This window comes from Pongo abelii, chromosome 1 (genome assembly GCF_028885655.2).
Source record: "Pongo abelii isolate AG06213 chromosome 1, NHGRI_mPonAbe1-v2.0_pri, whole genome shotgun sequence".
Taxonomy (NCBI): domain Eukaryota; kingdom Metazoa; phylum Chordata; class Mammalia; order Primates; family Hominidae; genus Pongo; species Pongo abelii.
The window spans coordinates 169629753-169644271 of record NC_071985.2 but is presented as its reverse complement, the minus strand read 5'-3'; the positions used below and the strand labels follow the sequence as shown (position 1 = coordinate 169644271).

The following is a 14519-nucleotide window of genomic DNA, read 5'->3' as shown; positions in this document are numbered from 1 at the left end:
GGGTGGGGGTGAAGGCAAAGGAATTCTAACCATGCTATTCAAGCAAAAAAAGTGAGGGCTTTTGTGGAAAATCTCCCTAGAACCAGGATGCTTTATCTTAGGCTCCACTCTAGGCAACCCGTTTTCCTTTTAAACAAGGATATATAATAATATTTCCTATACCAGAATGAAAAGATTCAGCATGAAACCAGATTCATGGACCCAACCAAGAAGCCACATCATTCTGTGGGAGGGAATCTCTCAGGTAGATTAGGGCAGGGCTTTTCCATGTGTCTACCCATAACCCATTCTTGAGACAGGGAGCCGGGAACTATTCCAAGCAACGGGTATGATTACAGGCAAAAGGGGCAGTTGAGGAAACAGCTGCAGATTTGCAACTCCTAAGCTTACTTCTACCTCATTCACTATAATTTTTTTTTTTTTTTTTTTTTTTTGAGACACAATCTGGCTCTGTTACCCAGGCTGGAGTGCAGTGGTGCGATCACGGCTCACTGCAACGTCCGCCTCCTGGGCTCAAGTGACCCTCCCACCTTAGCCTCCTGAGTAATTGGGACGACAGGTGCGCACCACCATGCCTGGCTAATTTTTTGTACTTTTGGTAGAGACAGGGTTTTGTGATGTTGCCAGGCTGATCTCAAACTCCTGAGCTCAAGCAATCTGCCAGCCTCAGCCTCCCAAAGTGCTGGGATTACAGGTGTGAGCCACTGCACCTGGCACTATAATTTGCTCCTTTGAACAACTGCACCTTGGTTCTCACTTTCTCCAGGAGGCCAACTGTCCTTGATGTGTGCAAATGATGTATCTCGTGCATTTTAACTTTTTTTCCTTAATAAAAATATTTTTATATATTTTAATCTAAGGTCCTTATTTTTATACTTTGTTGTGAGGTACACAGGCAACCTCAGGGATAATTTGACAGCTGCTCCAGGTCTGCACAGCAGGAATACTTTTTGTTGTTAAATTATCACCATAAAAAACAACTACTTGGAGTATACAGCCTATTGGACTACCTCATTTATGTCAATAAGGGCTGGCTTTTCTACTGCAATGTCTTCTTAAAACTCCTCCAGCTTGATAATGTTTCTTGGGATACTTGGTTTCAGTTGATTTGTCCCATGACTTGATCTCATTTTACTGGAAGACTGGACATGAGTATGAATAGGAAGGTGGTGCTGAGAGGTTAGAGCCTGGGCCAGGTGAAAGGCCTAGAGAGGAACAAGGTTAGATGAAGTTGTCTACATATGCAATAAAGGATTCCTATTCCAAGTCTCTAATCCTAGAGTACTAGACTTGCTTCACACACCAGATCTATCCTTCACTGAGATTAAACTAAATCTACCATGCACATTAAGATGTGTGTGTGTGTGTATGAAAGTATGAGGTGGTAAGCATAGGTTTTTTAAATGAAATGCCTGTACCCATCTGTGTTGCCCAGGAATAAACATATGAAGCAAAGACAAAAATTCTTAATTTTTCTAGCCAGGTGTGGTGGCATGTGCCTGCAGTCCTAGCTACTCGGGAGGTTGAGTTGGGAGGATCACTTGAGTCTAGGAGTTCGAGGTTGCAGTGAAACATGATTATACCACTGTACACCAGTTTGGATGACAGAATGAGATCCCTATTCTAAAAAAATAAAATAGAACAAAAAATCCTTAACTTTTGAAAATTCTGGACTTAGAGACCTAGACCCATTACCAAGGGCTTTTGTTAATAGTATCTGGAGCCACTGTCCTGCATTGTTGCAGTAGTGATTGTAGTCATAGTAGCTAAAGAGAAAGGGAGTTTCATTTACCTGCCATAAGAGCACTATAAACTTACATCCCTTTGTTCAAACAGGGCAAATAGAATGTATTGGGTGACATGTGTCTCATCCTGGGGGGGAGACTAAGAAAAGGAAGATAAATGTATCTAAGTCACTCAGGAGCTTTTATATAGGTGCAAAAAATGTATGTCAAAGTGGCCACAAGACTGATTAATAAGAGATGGACAAATGTAGCTCGATGTTTACTGATAGAAACTAAAGCTTTGTGCAAAAGTCTGAGTTCATGAAGAGGGAAGGACAGAAGGTAGGCTGAGTGTGTACCTGTCTGTTCTTTTCTTGATCCCTTCCCCATCTTCCTGAACTGCAGGAGACTGAGCTCCCTTGGACTCTGATGACTTTATCACTGGGGTGTGTTTATTTGATGGTCAATTTACTGTACTGGGCACTTCTTTTCTGTTGCACTATTGTAACATATGCTTTTCCTTTCCCCCTCTTTCTTTTTTCCAAGAAAATACAATGAATAAATACTTTTTGGTATTGGGGAAAAAACAAAAAACAAAAAAAGATATACAATTATAAACATAAACATATCTAACAGGAGAGGCCCAAAATACATAAAACAAAAACTGGCAGAATTGGAAGGGAGAGATTGAAAATTCAACTATAATAGTTGGAAACTTCAATTCCCTGCATTCAATAAAGAATAGAAAACCTAGATAGAAAATCAGCAAGGAAACAGAAAATTTGAACAAAGCTATATACCAACTAGATTTAACAGACATCTATAGAACCCTCCCCCAACAACAGCAGAATACACCTTCTTCTCAAGTGCACATAAAACATTTGGCAGGATAACAACATGTTGGGCCACAAAACAGGTCTCAACACATTTAAAAAGAGGAAAATAATACAATGTTCTCATAAAGAATGTTCTCTGGTCACATGGAACAACAATAAAAATAACAGAAGAAAACTTAGAAAATACACAAATATGTGTAAATCAAACAACATACTGCTAAATAACCAATGGGTCAAAGAAGGAATTTTTTTAAAACTTAAAAAACACATTAAGAACAAAACACAACAAAACATACAAAAACTTAATGGGATGTAGTGAAAGTGGTACTCAGAGGGAAATTTATAGCTGCAAATAACTATGTTAAAAGAGAGAGCTCTCATATCAATAACCTAAGCTTCCACTTTAAGACACCAGAAAAAGAAAAGCAAACTAAACCCAAGGCAAGCAGAAGGAAAAAAAAAAAAAAGACAAAGAGAAAACAAATGACATGGAGAAAAAACAATAGAGATCAGAGGTGGTGATTCCAAAAGTCAGTATTTTGAGAAGATCAACAAAATTGGTAAATCTTCAGCTAGACTGATGAAGGAAGGAAGAAAAGGAGGGAGGGAGGGTGGAAGGAAGGAAGGGATGGGGAGTCAAATTATACAATCAGGAATGAAAAAGGGATGTTACTACTGGCCTTGCAGAAATAAAAGAAATCATAAAGGGCTACTATGACCAACTGCGTGCTAACAAATTAGATCATCTAGATGAAATAGGCAAATTTCCAGAAACACATAATATACCAGGATTGAATTATGGAGAACAGGAAAATCTTAATAAACCAACAGCATGTAAAGACATAGAGTTAATATTCAAAAAATTTACAACAAAGAAAAGCCCAGGACAGGTAGCTTCACTGGTGAATTCCACTAGCGTTTTTTTTTTTTTTTTCTTGAGATGTAGTTTCATTCTTGTTGCCCAGGCTGGAGTGCAATGGCGCAATCTCGGCTCACCACAACCTCCGTATCCTGGGTTCAAGCAATTCTCCTGCCTCAGCTGGGATTACAGGCATGTGCCACCACCCCTGGCTAATTTTGTATTTTTTAGTAGAGAAGGGGGTTTCTCCATGTTGGTCAGGCTGGTCTCGAACTCCCGGCCTCAGGTGATCCGCCCGCCTCGGCCTCCCAAAGTGCTGGGATTACAGGTGTGAGCCACTGCACCCAGCCTTTCTACTAATGTTTAAAGAAGTGACACCAAGTATTCTCGAACTCTCCAAAAATATGAGGAAACACTTCCTAATTCTTTGAAGCCAGTATTATCGTGATACCAGAACATTACAGACCCAAATCCCTTATAAATATAGATGTAAAAATCCTGGCAAATTGAAATCAGCAGCATAAAAGAATTATATGTCATACCTAAGCAGAATTTATCCAAGGAAAGCAAGGTTGGTTCAACATACAAATATCAATCAATGTAATACACTATATTAAGAGAATAAAAGAAAAAAGCACACATGATCATCTCAATTATGCAGGAAAAGTTAACTGACAAAAATCTAACATCCTTTCATGATAAAAACACTCAACAGACTAGGAATAGAACAGAATTTTCTCGATCTGATAAAAGACATGTATGAAAAACTCAGAGCTAACATCATACTTAATGATGAAAGACTGGATTCTTTCCCTCTAAGATCAGGTACAAGAAAAGGATGTTTGCTCTTGCCACTTCTACTTAATATTGTTCAGGAGGTTCTGGCCAAAGCAATGGGCACGAAAAAGAAATAAAAGGTGTAGATTGCAAAAGAAGAAGTAAAACTATCCCTACTTGCAGATGACCTGATCTTATATATAGAATACCCTAAGTAGGGTGGGGGGGCTGTGGCTCACGCCTGTAATCCCAGCACTTTGGGAGGCCGAGACGGGCGGATTACCTGAGGTCAGGAGTTCGAGGCCAGCCTGGCCAATGTGGTGAAACCCTGTCTCTACTAAAAATACAAAATTTAGCTGGGTGTGGTTGTGTGCACCTGTAGTCCCAGGTACTTGGGAGGCTGAGGCAGGAGAACTGCTTGAACCCAGGAGGCGGAGGTTGTAGTGAGCCGGGATCGCACCACTGCACTCCAGCCTGGGAAAAAGAGCAAGACTCCATCTCAAAACAAGAAAAAAGAAAATCTCCAAATTATTAATGCTAATAAATGGGTTCAGCAAAGCAGCAGGATATAGGATCCATATGTAAAAATCAGTTGTATTTCTATAAATTAGCAGTGACCAATCTAAAAATGAAATTATAAAGCAATTCCATTAATAGCATAAAAAGAATTAAATACTTAGGAATAAATTTAATCAGAAAACTATAAGACTTGTATACTGAAAACTATGAAACATTATTGAAAGACAATAAGCAAGATCTAAATAAATAGAAATATATCTCACGTTCATGGTTTGGATGACTTACTATTATTGTTAAAATTGCAAATTTCCCAACTGAATCTGCAAATTTGATGTAATCCTTATCAAAATTCCAATGCCTTTTTTTTTTCCAGAAGTGGACTAACTGATCCCAAAATTCATATGGAATTACAAAGGATACAGAATAGCCAAATCAATCTTGAAAAAGAACAACAAAGTTGAAGGACTCATACTTCCTGATTTCAAACTTATAATCAAAACGTTTTTTGATCTTAGAAACTTACAGTAATGAAGACCGCATGGTAGTGGCATAAACACATATATATAGATAGACAAATGGAATTTATCTGGGAATTCTGAAATAAATCCATACATTTATGATCACTTGATTTTTAACAAAGGTGCCAAGGCTGTTCAATAAAGGAAAAAATAGTCGTTTCAGCAAATGGTAGGGACTAGATTCATTTTTTTACATGTGGATATCTGTTTCAGTAACTGGTTATACACATGCAAAGTAATGAATCTAGTCCCTACCTTGAACCATGTACAAAAATTAACTCAAAATGGAAGACCTAAATGAAAGAGTTAATACTATAAAACTCTTAGAAACGTAGATAAAAACCTGTGTTTCCATGGATTATACGTTTCTTGGATATGACATCAAAAGGACAATCAAAGAAAAAAATAGGTAAATTGAATCTTGAAAATGTTATGCTAAATGAAAGAAGCCAGATACAAAATTATGAGACTCCATTTATATGAAATGTTCAGAAGAAGATCTATACAGACAGAAAGTAGATTAGTGGTTTCCAGGGGGAGGGGAAGAGGAGGAAATTGAGACTAACCGCTAATAGGTATGGGGTTTCCTTTTGGGGTGAGAGAAACATTCTAGGATTGGAGAGATTAGGTTAGGCAATGGGAATAATCTGACTTAGAAGTGCCTTACTGCCAGGCATGGTGGCTCACACCTGTAATCCCGAGATGGGCAGATTGCTTGAGCTTGGGAGTTTGAGACCAGCCTGGACAACATGGCGAAACTGATTAAAAAAAAATACAAAAAATTAGCTGGGCATAGAGGCCCGCGCCTGTAGTCCCAGCTACCCTGGAGGCTGAGGTGAGACGATTGCTTGAGCACAGAAGGTTGAGGCTGCAGTGAGCTGTGATCACAACAATGTACTCCAGCCTGGACAACAGAGTGAGGCCCTGTCTCGAAAAAAAAAAAAGAGGTGTCTTACTAATAAGTTATGGAGTACTCTTGACTGGATATCTATATATAAATCAGCAAACCTCCCTAACAAAACCTGCACCACTACTCCTCTGGCAGGAAGCCTATTAAGCTGGCCTTGGTAAGAAGTATGCTCTTCTCTTCCCAACCGTAGCATCTTCTATTCTCTCACTGAAGTGGCCTGAAAAAGATCGGGTCAAGCTGGCTTGGTATATGGCCAGGTAGCCAGTTATCCATATAAATTCATATGGACTGCCATTGGCAACAGTTTGTAATATATAATTCATCTTCATTCCTGAAAATCCATCTAGGAACAACGCTTGGAGAGCAACAACTCAAGCAGCCCAAATACAGTAGATGATTATAAATTGGAACTTTCTTCACCTCCTTACAACACCCAACAATTTGAGGTTCAGCAAATTGTGGTACTGGCAGTATACATTCCGTATATTATAGGAAGAACACAGGGTATGGTCCATATCTCTGCTTCCCTCATTAGAAGAGGTGTATTAGTCTGTTTTCATGCTGCTGATAAAGACATACCCGAGACTGGGAGGAAAAAGAGGTTTAATTGCACTTACAGTTCCACAAGGCTGGGAAGGCCTCAGAATCATGGCGGGAGGCAAAAGGCACTTCTTTTTTTTTTTTTTTTTTTTTTACTTTAAGTTTTAGGGTACGTGTGCACAAGGTGCAGGTTAGTTACATATGCATACATGTGCCATGTTGGTGTGCTGCACCCATTAACTCGTCATTTAACGTTAGGTATATCTCCTAATGCTATCCTTCCCCCCTCCCCCCACCCCACAACAGGCCCTGGTGTGTGATGTTCCCCTTCCTGTGTCCATGTGTTCCCATTGTTCAATTCCCACCTACGAGTGAGAACATGCGGTGTTTGGTTTTTTGTCCTTGCGATATTTGCTGAGAATGATGGTTTCCAGCTTCATCCATGTTCCTACAAAGGACATGAACTCATCATTTTTTATGGCTGCATAGTATTCCATGGTATATATGTGCCACATTTTCTTAATCCAGTCTATCATTGTTGGACATCTGGCTTGGTTCCAAGTCTTTGCTATTGTGAATAGTGCTGCAATAAACATATGTTTGCATGTGTCTTTATAGCAGCATGATTTATAATCCTTTGGGTATATACCCAGTAATGGGATAGCTGGGTCAAATGGTATTTCTAGTTGTAGATCCCTGAGGAATTGCCACACTGACTTCCACAAGGGTTGAACTAGTTTACAGTCCCACCAACAGTGTAAAAGTGTTCCTATTTCTCCACATCCTCTCCAGCACCTGTTGTTTCCTGACTTTTTAATGATGGCCATTCTAACTGGTGTGAGACGGTATCTCATTGTGGTTCTGATTTGCATTTCTCTGACGGCCAGTGATGATGAGCATTTTTTCATGTGTCTGTTGGCTGCATAAATGTCTTCTTTTGAGATGTGTCTGTTCATATCCTTCACCCACTTTCTGATGGGGTTGTTTGTTTTTTTCTTGAAAATTTGTTTGAGTTCATTGTAGATTCTGGATATTAGCCCTTTGTCAGATGAGTAGGTTGCGAAAATTTTCTCCCATTCTGTAGGTTGCCTGTTCACTCTGATGGTAGTTTCTTTTGCTGTGCAGAAGCTCTTTAGTTTAATTAGATCCCATTTGTCAATTTTGGCTTTTGTTGCCATTGCTTTTGGTGTTTTAGACATGAAGTCCTTGCCCATGCCTATGTCCTGAATGTTATTGCCTAGGTTTTCTTCTAGGGTTTTTATGGTTTTAGGTCTAACATTTAAGTCTTTAATCCATCTTGAATTAATGTTTGTATAAGGTGTAAGGAAGGGATCCAGTTTCAGCTTTCTACATATGGCTAGCCAGTTTTCCCAGCACCATTTATTAAATAGGGAATCCTTTCCCCATTTCTTGTATTTGTCAGGTTTGTCAAAGATCAGATGGTTGTAAATATATGCAGCATTATTTCTGAGGGCTCTGTTCTGTTCCATTGGTCTATATCTCTCTTTTGGTACCAGTACCATGCTGTTTTGGTTACTGTAGCCTTGTAGTGTAGTTTGAAGTCAGGTAGTGTGATGCCTCCAGCTTTGTTCTTTTGGCTTAGGATTGACTTGGCAATGTGGGCTCTTTTTTGGTTCCATATGAACTTTAAAGTAGTTTTTTCCAATTCTGTGAAGAAAGTCATTGGTAGCTTGACGGGGATGGCATTGAATCTACAAATTACCTTGGGCACTATGGCCATTTTCACAATATTGATTTTTCCTACCCATGAGCATGGAATGTTCTTCCATTTGTTTGTATCCTCTTTTATTTCCTTGAGCAGTGGTTTGTAGTTCTCCTTGAAGAGGTCCTTCACGTCCCTTGTAAGTTGGATTCCTAGGTATTTTATTCTCTTTGAAGCAATTGTGAATGGGAGTTCACTCATGATTTGGCTGTTTGTCTGTTATTGGTATATAAGAATGCTTGTGATTTTTGCACATTGATTTTGTATCCTGAGACTTTGCTGAAGTTGCCTATCAGCTTAAGGAGATTTTGGGCTGAGACAATGGGGTTTTCTAGATATACAATCATGTCATCTGCAAACAGGGACAATTTGACTTCCTCTTTTCCTAATTGAATACCCTTTATTTCCTTCTGCTGCCTGATTGCCCTGGCCAGAACTTCCAACACTATGTTGAATAGGAGTGGTGAGAGAAGGCATCCTTGTCTTGTGCCAGTTTTCAAAGGGAATGCTTCCAGTTTTTGCCCATTCAGTGTGATATTGGCTGTGGGTTTGTCGTAGATAGCTCTTATTATTTTGAGATACGTCCCATCAATACCTAATTTCTTGAGAGTTTTTAGCATGAAGGGTTGTTGAATTTTGTCAAAGGCCTTTTCTGCATCTATTGAGATAATCATGCGGTTTTTGTCTTTGGTTCTGTTTATATGCTGGATTACGTTTATTGATTTGTGTATGTTGAACCAGCCTTGCATCCCAGGGATGAAGCCCACTTGATCATGGCGGATAAGCTTTTTGATGTGCTGCTGGATTCAGTTTGCCAGTATTTTACTGAGGATTTTTACATCAATGTTCATCAGGGATATTGGTCTAAAATTCTCTTTTTTTGCTGTGTCTCTGCCAGGCTTTGGTATCAGGATGATGCTGGCCTCATAAAATGAGTCAGGGAGGATTCCCTCTTTTTCTATTGATTGGAATAGTTTCAGAAGGAATGGTACCAGCTCCTCCTTGTACCTCTGGTAGAATTCGGCTGTGAATCCATCTGGTCCTGGACTTTTTTTGGTTGGTAAGCTATTAATTATTGCCTCAATTTCAGAGCCTGTTATTGGTCTATTCAGAGGTTCAATTTCTTCCTGGTTTAGTCTTGGGAGGGTGTATGTGTCGAGGAATTTATCCATTTCTTCTAGATTTTCTAGTTTATTTGCGTAGAGGTGTTTATAGTATTCTCTGATGGTAGTTTGTATTTCTGTGGGATCAGTGGTGATATCCCCTTTATCATTTTTTATTGCATCTATTTGATTCTTCTCTCTTTTCTTCTTTATTAGTCTTCCTAGTGGTCTATCAATTTTGTTGACCTTTTCAAAAAACCAGCTCCTGGATTCACTGATTTTTTGAAGGGTTTTTTGTGTCTCTATTTCCTTCAGTTCTGCTCTGATCTTAGTTATTTCTTGCCTTCTGCTAGCTTTTGAATGTGTTTGCTCTTGCTTCTCTAATTCTTTTAATTGTGATGTTAGGGTGTCAATTTTAGATCTTTCCTGCTTTCTCTTGTGGGCATTTAGTGCTATAAATTTCCCTCTACACACTGCTTTGAATGTGTCCCAGAGATTCTGGTATGTTGTATCTTTGTTCTCGTTGGTTTCAAAGAACATCTTTATTTCTGCCTTCATTTCGTTATGTACCCAGTGGTCATTCAGGAGCAGGTTGTTCAGTTTCCATGTAGTTGAGCGGTTTTGAGTTTCTTAATCCTGAGTTCTAGTTTGATTGCACTGTGGTCTGACAGACTGTTATAATTTCCGTTCTTTTACATTTGCTGAGGAGTGCTTTACTTCCAACTATGTGGTCAATTTTGGAATAAGTGTGGTGTGGTGCTGAGAGGAATGTATATTCTGTTGATTTGGGGTGGAGAGTTCTGTAGATGTCTATTAGGTCCGCCTGGTGCAGAACTGAGTTCAATTACTGGATATCCTTGTTAACTTTCTGTCTCATTGATCTGTCTAATGTTGACAGTGGGGTGTTAAAGTCTCCCATTATTATTGTGTGGGAGTCTAAGTCTCTTTCTAGGTCTCTAAGGACTTGCTTTATGAATCTGGGTGCTCCTGTATTGGTTGCATATATATTTAGGAGAGTTAGCTCTTCTTGTTGAATTGATCCCTTTATCATTATGTAATGGCCTTCTTTGTCTCTTTTGATCTTTGTTGGTTTAAAGTCTGTTTTATCAGAGACTAGGATTGCAACCCCTGCCCAAAAGGCACTTCTTACATGGCAGTGGCAAGAGAAAATGAGCAAGATGCAAAAGTGGAAACCCCTGATAAAACCATTAGGTCTAGTGAGACTTATTCACTACCATGAGGACAGTTCGGGAGAAACTGCCCCCATGATCCACATTATCTCCCACCGGGTCCCTCCCACAACACGTGGGAATTACGGGAGTACAATTTAAGATGAGATTTGGGTGAGGACACAGTAAACCATATCAAGAGCCATAAGAAAACGGTATTTGAACCTTGCCCAAACATCATGAAGCATTAATCTCCATGAAGATCTGTAGCTGCATTAGGAACACTGGGAGTTAGGAGTTCCAAATATCTCTGGATATGGCCATTGCTTAGGATGAACAGGCTCCACTTCCACCAACTGGCATATAAGGGCCATCTCTTTCCCTTAGAAACCAGAGCCTTCCCCCTTCAGCAACATATTGGTAAGGTAAAATGACCACAAAGTTACTACTAGTTCCACTATAGCTTCACAACAATTAAGTACTCCTAAAATTGTAGGTATATATTTTGAATGTCCAATTTCCTTTTGCATGGGCTAAGGCAGCCTCAATGGGGCCATGGGCCAAGTGAGTATATAATCGGGAGCCAGGTTGCTTCAGGGCTAAGTTGTTACTAGAGTAGATGAAGTGTGTATGTAGCCATGGAGAGAAGCCCAGACCTAACACCAGAACAGAACAAAAGCTGTTAGCTCTAAGATGTAAATATAGAGCTTCAAACAAATAAGGCAAGAGGACAAAGCTGAAAATACCAGAAACTGGTCAGGAAATAGAAATGCCCAAGCTAGTATGCTAGGAACCTCCTTCGGGCAGATGTGATCATGCAGTATCAAGCTAAATCAACTGGTACTACTAAATCAGTTGGTACAAGCTTAAATCAATTTAAGTTCTGTTGAAAGGTACAGAACTGGGCCAAACATAACAATGTATTTTTCTAGTATAGGATATCAGCTGTGGCACTGGCTACCTTGACACATCTTCATCTGAAGAAAAAATACAAAGAAAGCCTGCCATGATGACAATTTACTTCATGAAGAGAATGGGTTCTGAAACAGTCATTCTTTTCCATTTAAACAATGTTACCATCTCCCAAAGAACAGCTTTGGGGCAGGAAAGAACAGTATTTCATTTCAAGCTGGACTACTCATCTACCAAAAAACCATTCTGACCAAAGAAACAGATGCAGAATTACAGTCACAGCTGCATTCTGCACAGAACAAGTTGGATAATGGTATTCTAAATTGCTAATTATACTGTTAATGATTTTTTTAGTGTCATTGCAGTACTTTGCCACCTTTGTTTAAAAATTTTTAAAAAGCATGTAGCAAGTTTTCTAAATGGTAAATTTCTGTTTTGTTAAATACCAGTGAGTCTTCCAAAGAAAAATTCCACATAAAACCCATTTATTGAAATGGCATTCATATGTGAATTTGGAGGAGCCTACTTATTGACTAGCTATTTGTTTTAATTTACTTTCTCACCAATTTACCTGCATTTAAGATTACTGAGGTCATAAGTATCTCAGTATTAGTGTTTCTATCTAGATCCATAGTTGGTATGAAAAGATAATAAACTAACATATGTCATGATATGCTGGCAGTGGGAATGTGCTACAACTCAATTTACAAAAAGTAATGGCAACAGTACAATTTAATTTTCATTGTGATAACTGTGGTGCGATTTATTACAGTGTTAGTATTATGCTGTTTAATCCATGCCAGCATAGCTGAGGAAGGTAATTACATTTTTGATATAAAAATGCTACTAATGTTTTCATTTCATTTTAGCAGATTATAGTATGCAGATTAAAAGTACTGCCATTGTCCCATATTGTTTCTTGTACATTTAAGTGGCAGACTATTTTTTTCCACAAATAGTGAATTAATTTCTACTAAATTATTTCATTAAGGTTTTTAAATAATTAATTTGCTTCTTAACTGAACACCTCAAGCTGGCCAGGAACTTCCACATATTAGATTTACAAAAACTAAAATATCTTATATGCAGAAAATGGTGTACCAATCACAATTACATCACACTGTGTCTTGATAATTTTAATATTTAACGAGGTAAATCTAGTTAAAAACTGAAAACACAATCTTATGCAATGACAAACTTTTAAGCAAATACTTACATTTTCTTCTAACAGACCATCCAATTTCAGTGATCTTTTAACACTACAAACAAAAAATTTAAAGAAATTTTAGATTTGACATGCTTTATTTAAAGTAGCCCAATAATTAAGGGAAAGATATATAAACAAAGATTCTTAGTTCTACCAACCAATTTTTATATTATGTATTAAAGCAGAATACCATATGAAGAAAGCAATTATTTATGATGACAGGTTTGATTCTAATTGCATATCTCTAAATGGGATCATAATTAAATATTTAAATGAGTTTCTTTAAAAAATATATGCAGTTATATATACAAGGACTAACGTACAATTTAAACATCAGTCATATTATAAAAACTCTTATAAAAGTAAGTTTGTCTGCTTTAAAATACCACTATTACAATATCATATATAAGAGCAAAATAATTTATACACTTTCAGTGGAGATGTTGAAAGTATAGTACAGAAACAGTGCACTACGTGTTAAAGGTATGAGCATGGCGAAAAAAAGTTTTGCACATTATTCTAGCTTTAAACATGATTCAGTGCAACCAGACTATGACTTAACTGAGGAACAGATGCTCTATGTCTTTATAAGTCCCCAATCCATAAGAAACTATTTTTTGTTTCCTTCACTAAACTGATTCAGGAATATGCCAGGCTCTCTGTGTGCAAAATCTGTTCTGCTAAACTGGATGCCCAGCTGTTGGTGACAATGCTTAGAAAGGGAAGCTGAATATTTATAATACTTTATTTCATACAGCTGTCTTCTAAAGAGCAGTCATCAACATTTTATTGAATGCAGACTAAATGTTCAAAGGAGAAAAAGGCCAATATAAATTAAAACTAGTTTTCTCAGTGACAAATGCAGTGTTAAAAGTATCTTCTTGATTCTTGAGAAACAGACATAGAATTAAAATATTAAAGAATTAGAGCATAAAGCAAAAAGATTGTACTATATTATATTACATTACAGAAATCCCCCAAAAGTTTGTATTGATCTTAGAAAATGACTATTCGTAAGGAACTATTGATTTACAAAGGACAGGAATAAGAAAAAAATAGAAGAGATGGTCAATCTAAGAAAATCATTGAACAGTAAATATTAAGTACAAAAATTTATCTAAAAGATTATTTTGCTACTATATCCACATTAGCCTATCACAACATTATTTCTTGAGATTAAACTGGTGTAAAGAATTATTTATGCTTTTAGAAATCTACTTAATATCAATTTAATCTGATTTCCCAATGAGGCAAGAAGAAAACAGAGGTACAAACAAACTAAAATGCAGATAATTTTTTAAAATTTATATTTAGCTTTGGAATACATATTGCCCTATTTGGGTATGTAAGATGTTCTGGTATTTATAACACTTCAAAAATAGAAATTAGGCCAGGCGTGGTGGCTCACGCCTGTAATCCCAGCACTTTGGAAGGCTGAGATGGGTGGATCACCTGACGTCAGGAGTTCGAGACCAGCCTAACATGGTGAAACCCTGTCTGTACTAAAAATACAAAACATTAGTCTAGCGTGGTGGTGCGTGCCAGTAATCCCAACTACTCCCAAGGCTGAGGCAGGAGAATCGCTTGAACCCGGGAGGCGGAGGTTGCAGTGAACGGAAATCGTGCCATTGCACTCCAGCCTGGGCAACGGGAGCAAAACTGTCTCAAAAAAAAAAAAAAAAAAAAAAAAGAAGAAAATAGAAATTAAAAAACTAAAGTTAA

At 37.9% G+C, this 14519-nt stretch overlaps 1 protein-coding gene across 6 annotated transcripts in view; it reads right to left on the bottom strand.

Moving 5' to 3' along the window:
* ITGB3BP (integrin subunit beta 3 binding protein) overlaps positions 1 to 14519 on the bottom strand; it is an 81986-nt gene that overhangs the window by 52568 nt on the left and 14899 nt on the right. For 5 of the 6 annotated variants that reach the window (XM_003775677.5, XM_003775674.4, XM_024249464.3 and 2 more), the window contains exon 2: positions 12807 to 12849. The exons of the other annotated variant lie outside the window; for it this stretch is intronic. In XM_003775677.5, coding sequence (XP_003775725.4) covers positions 12807 to 12849 — 43 coding nt within the window. The remainder of the gene's footprint in view (positions 1 to 12806; positions 12850 to 14519) is intronic. 6 annotated transcript variants of the gene reach the window in all.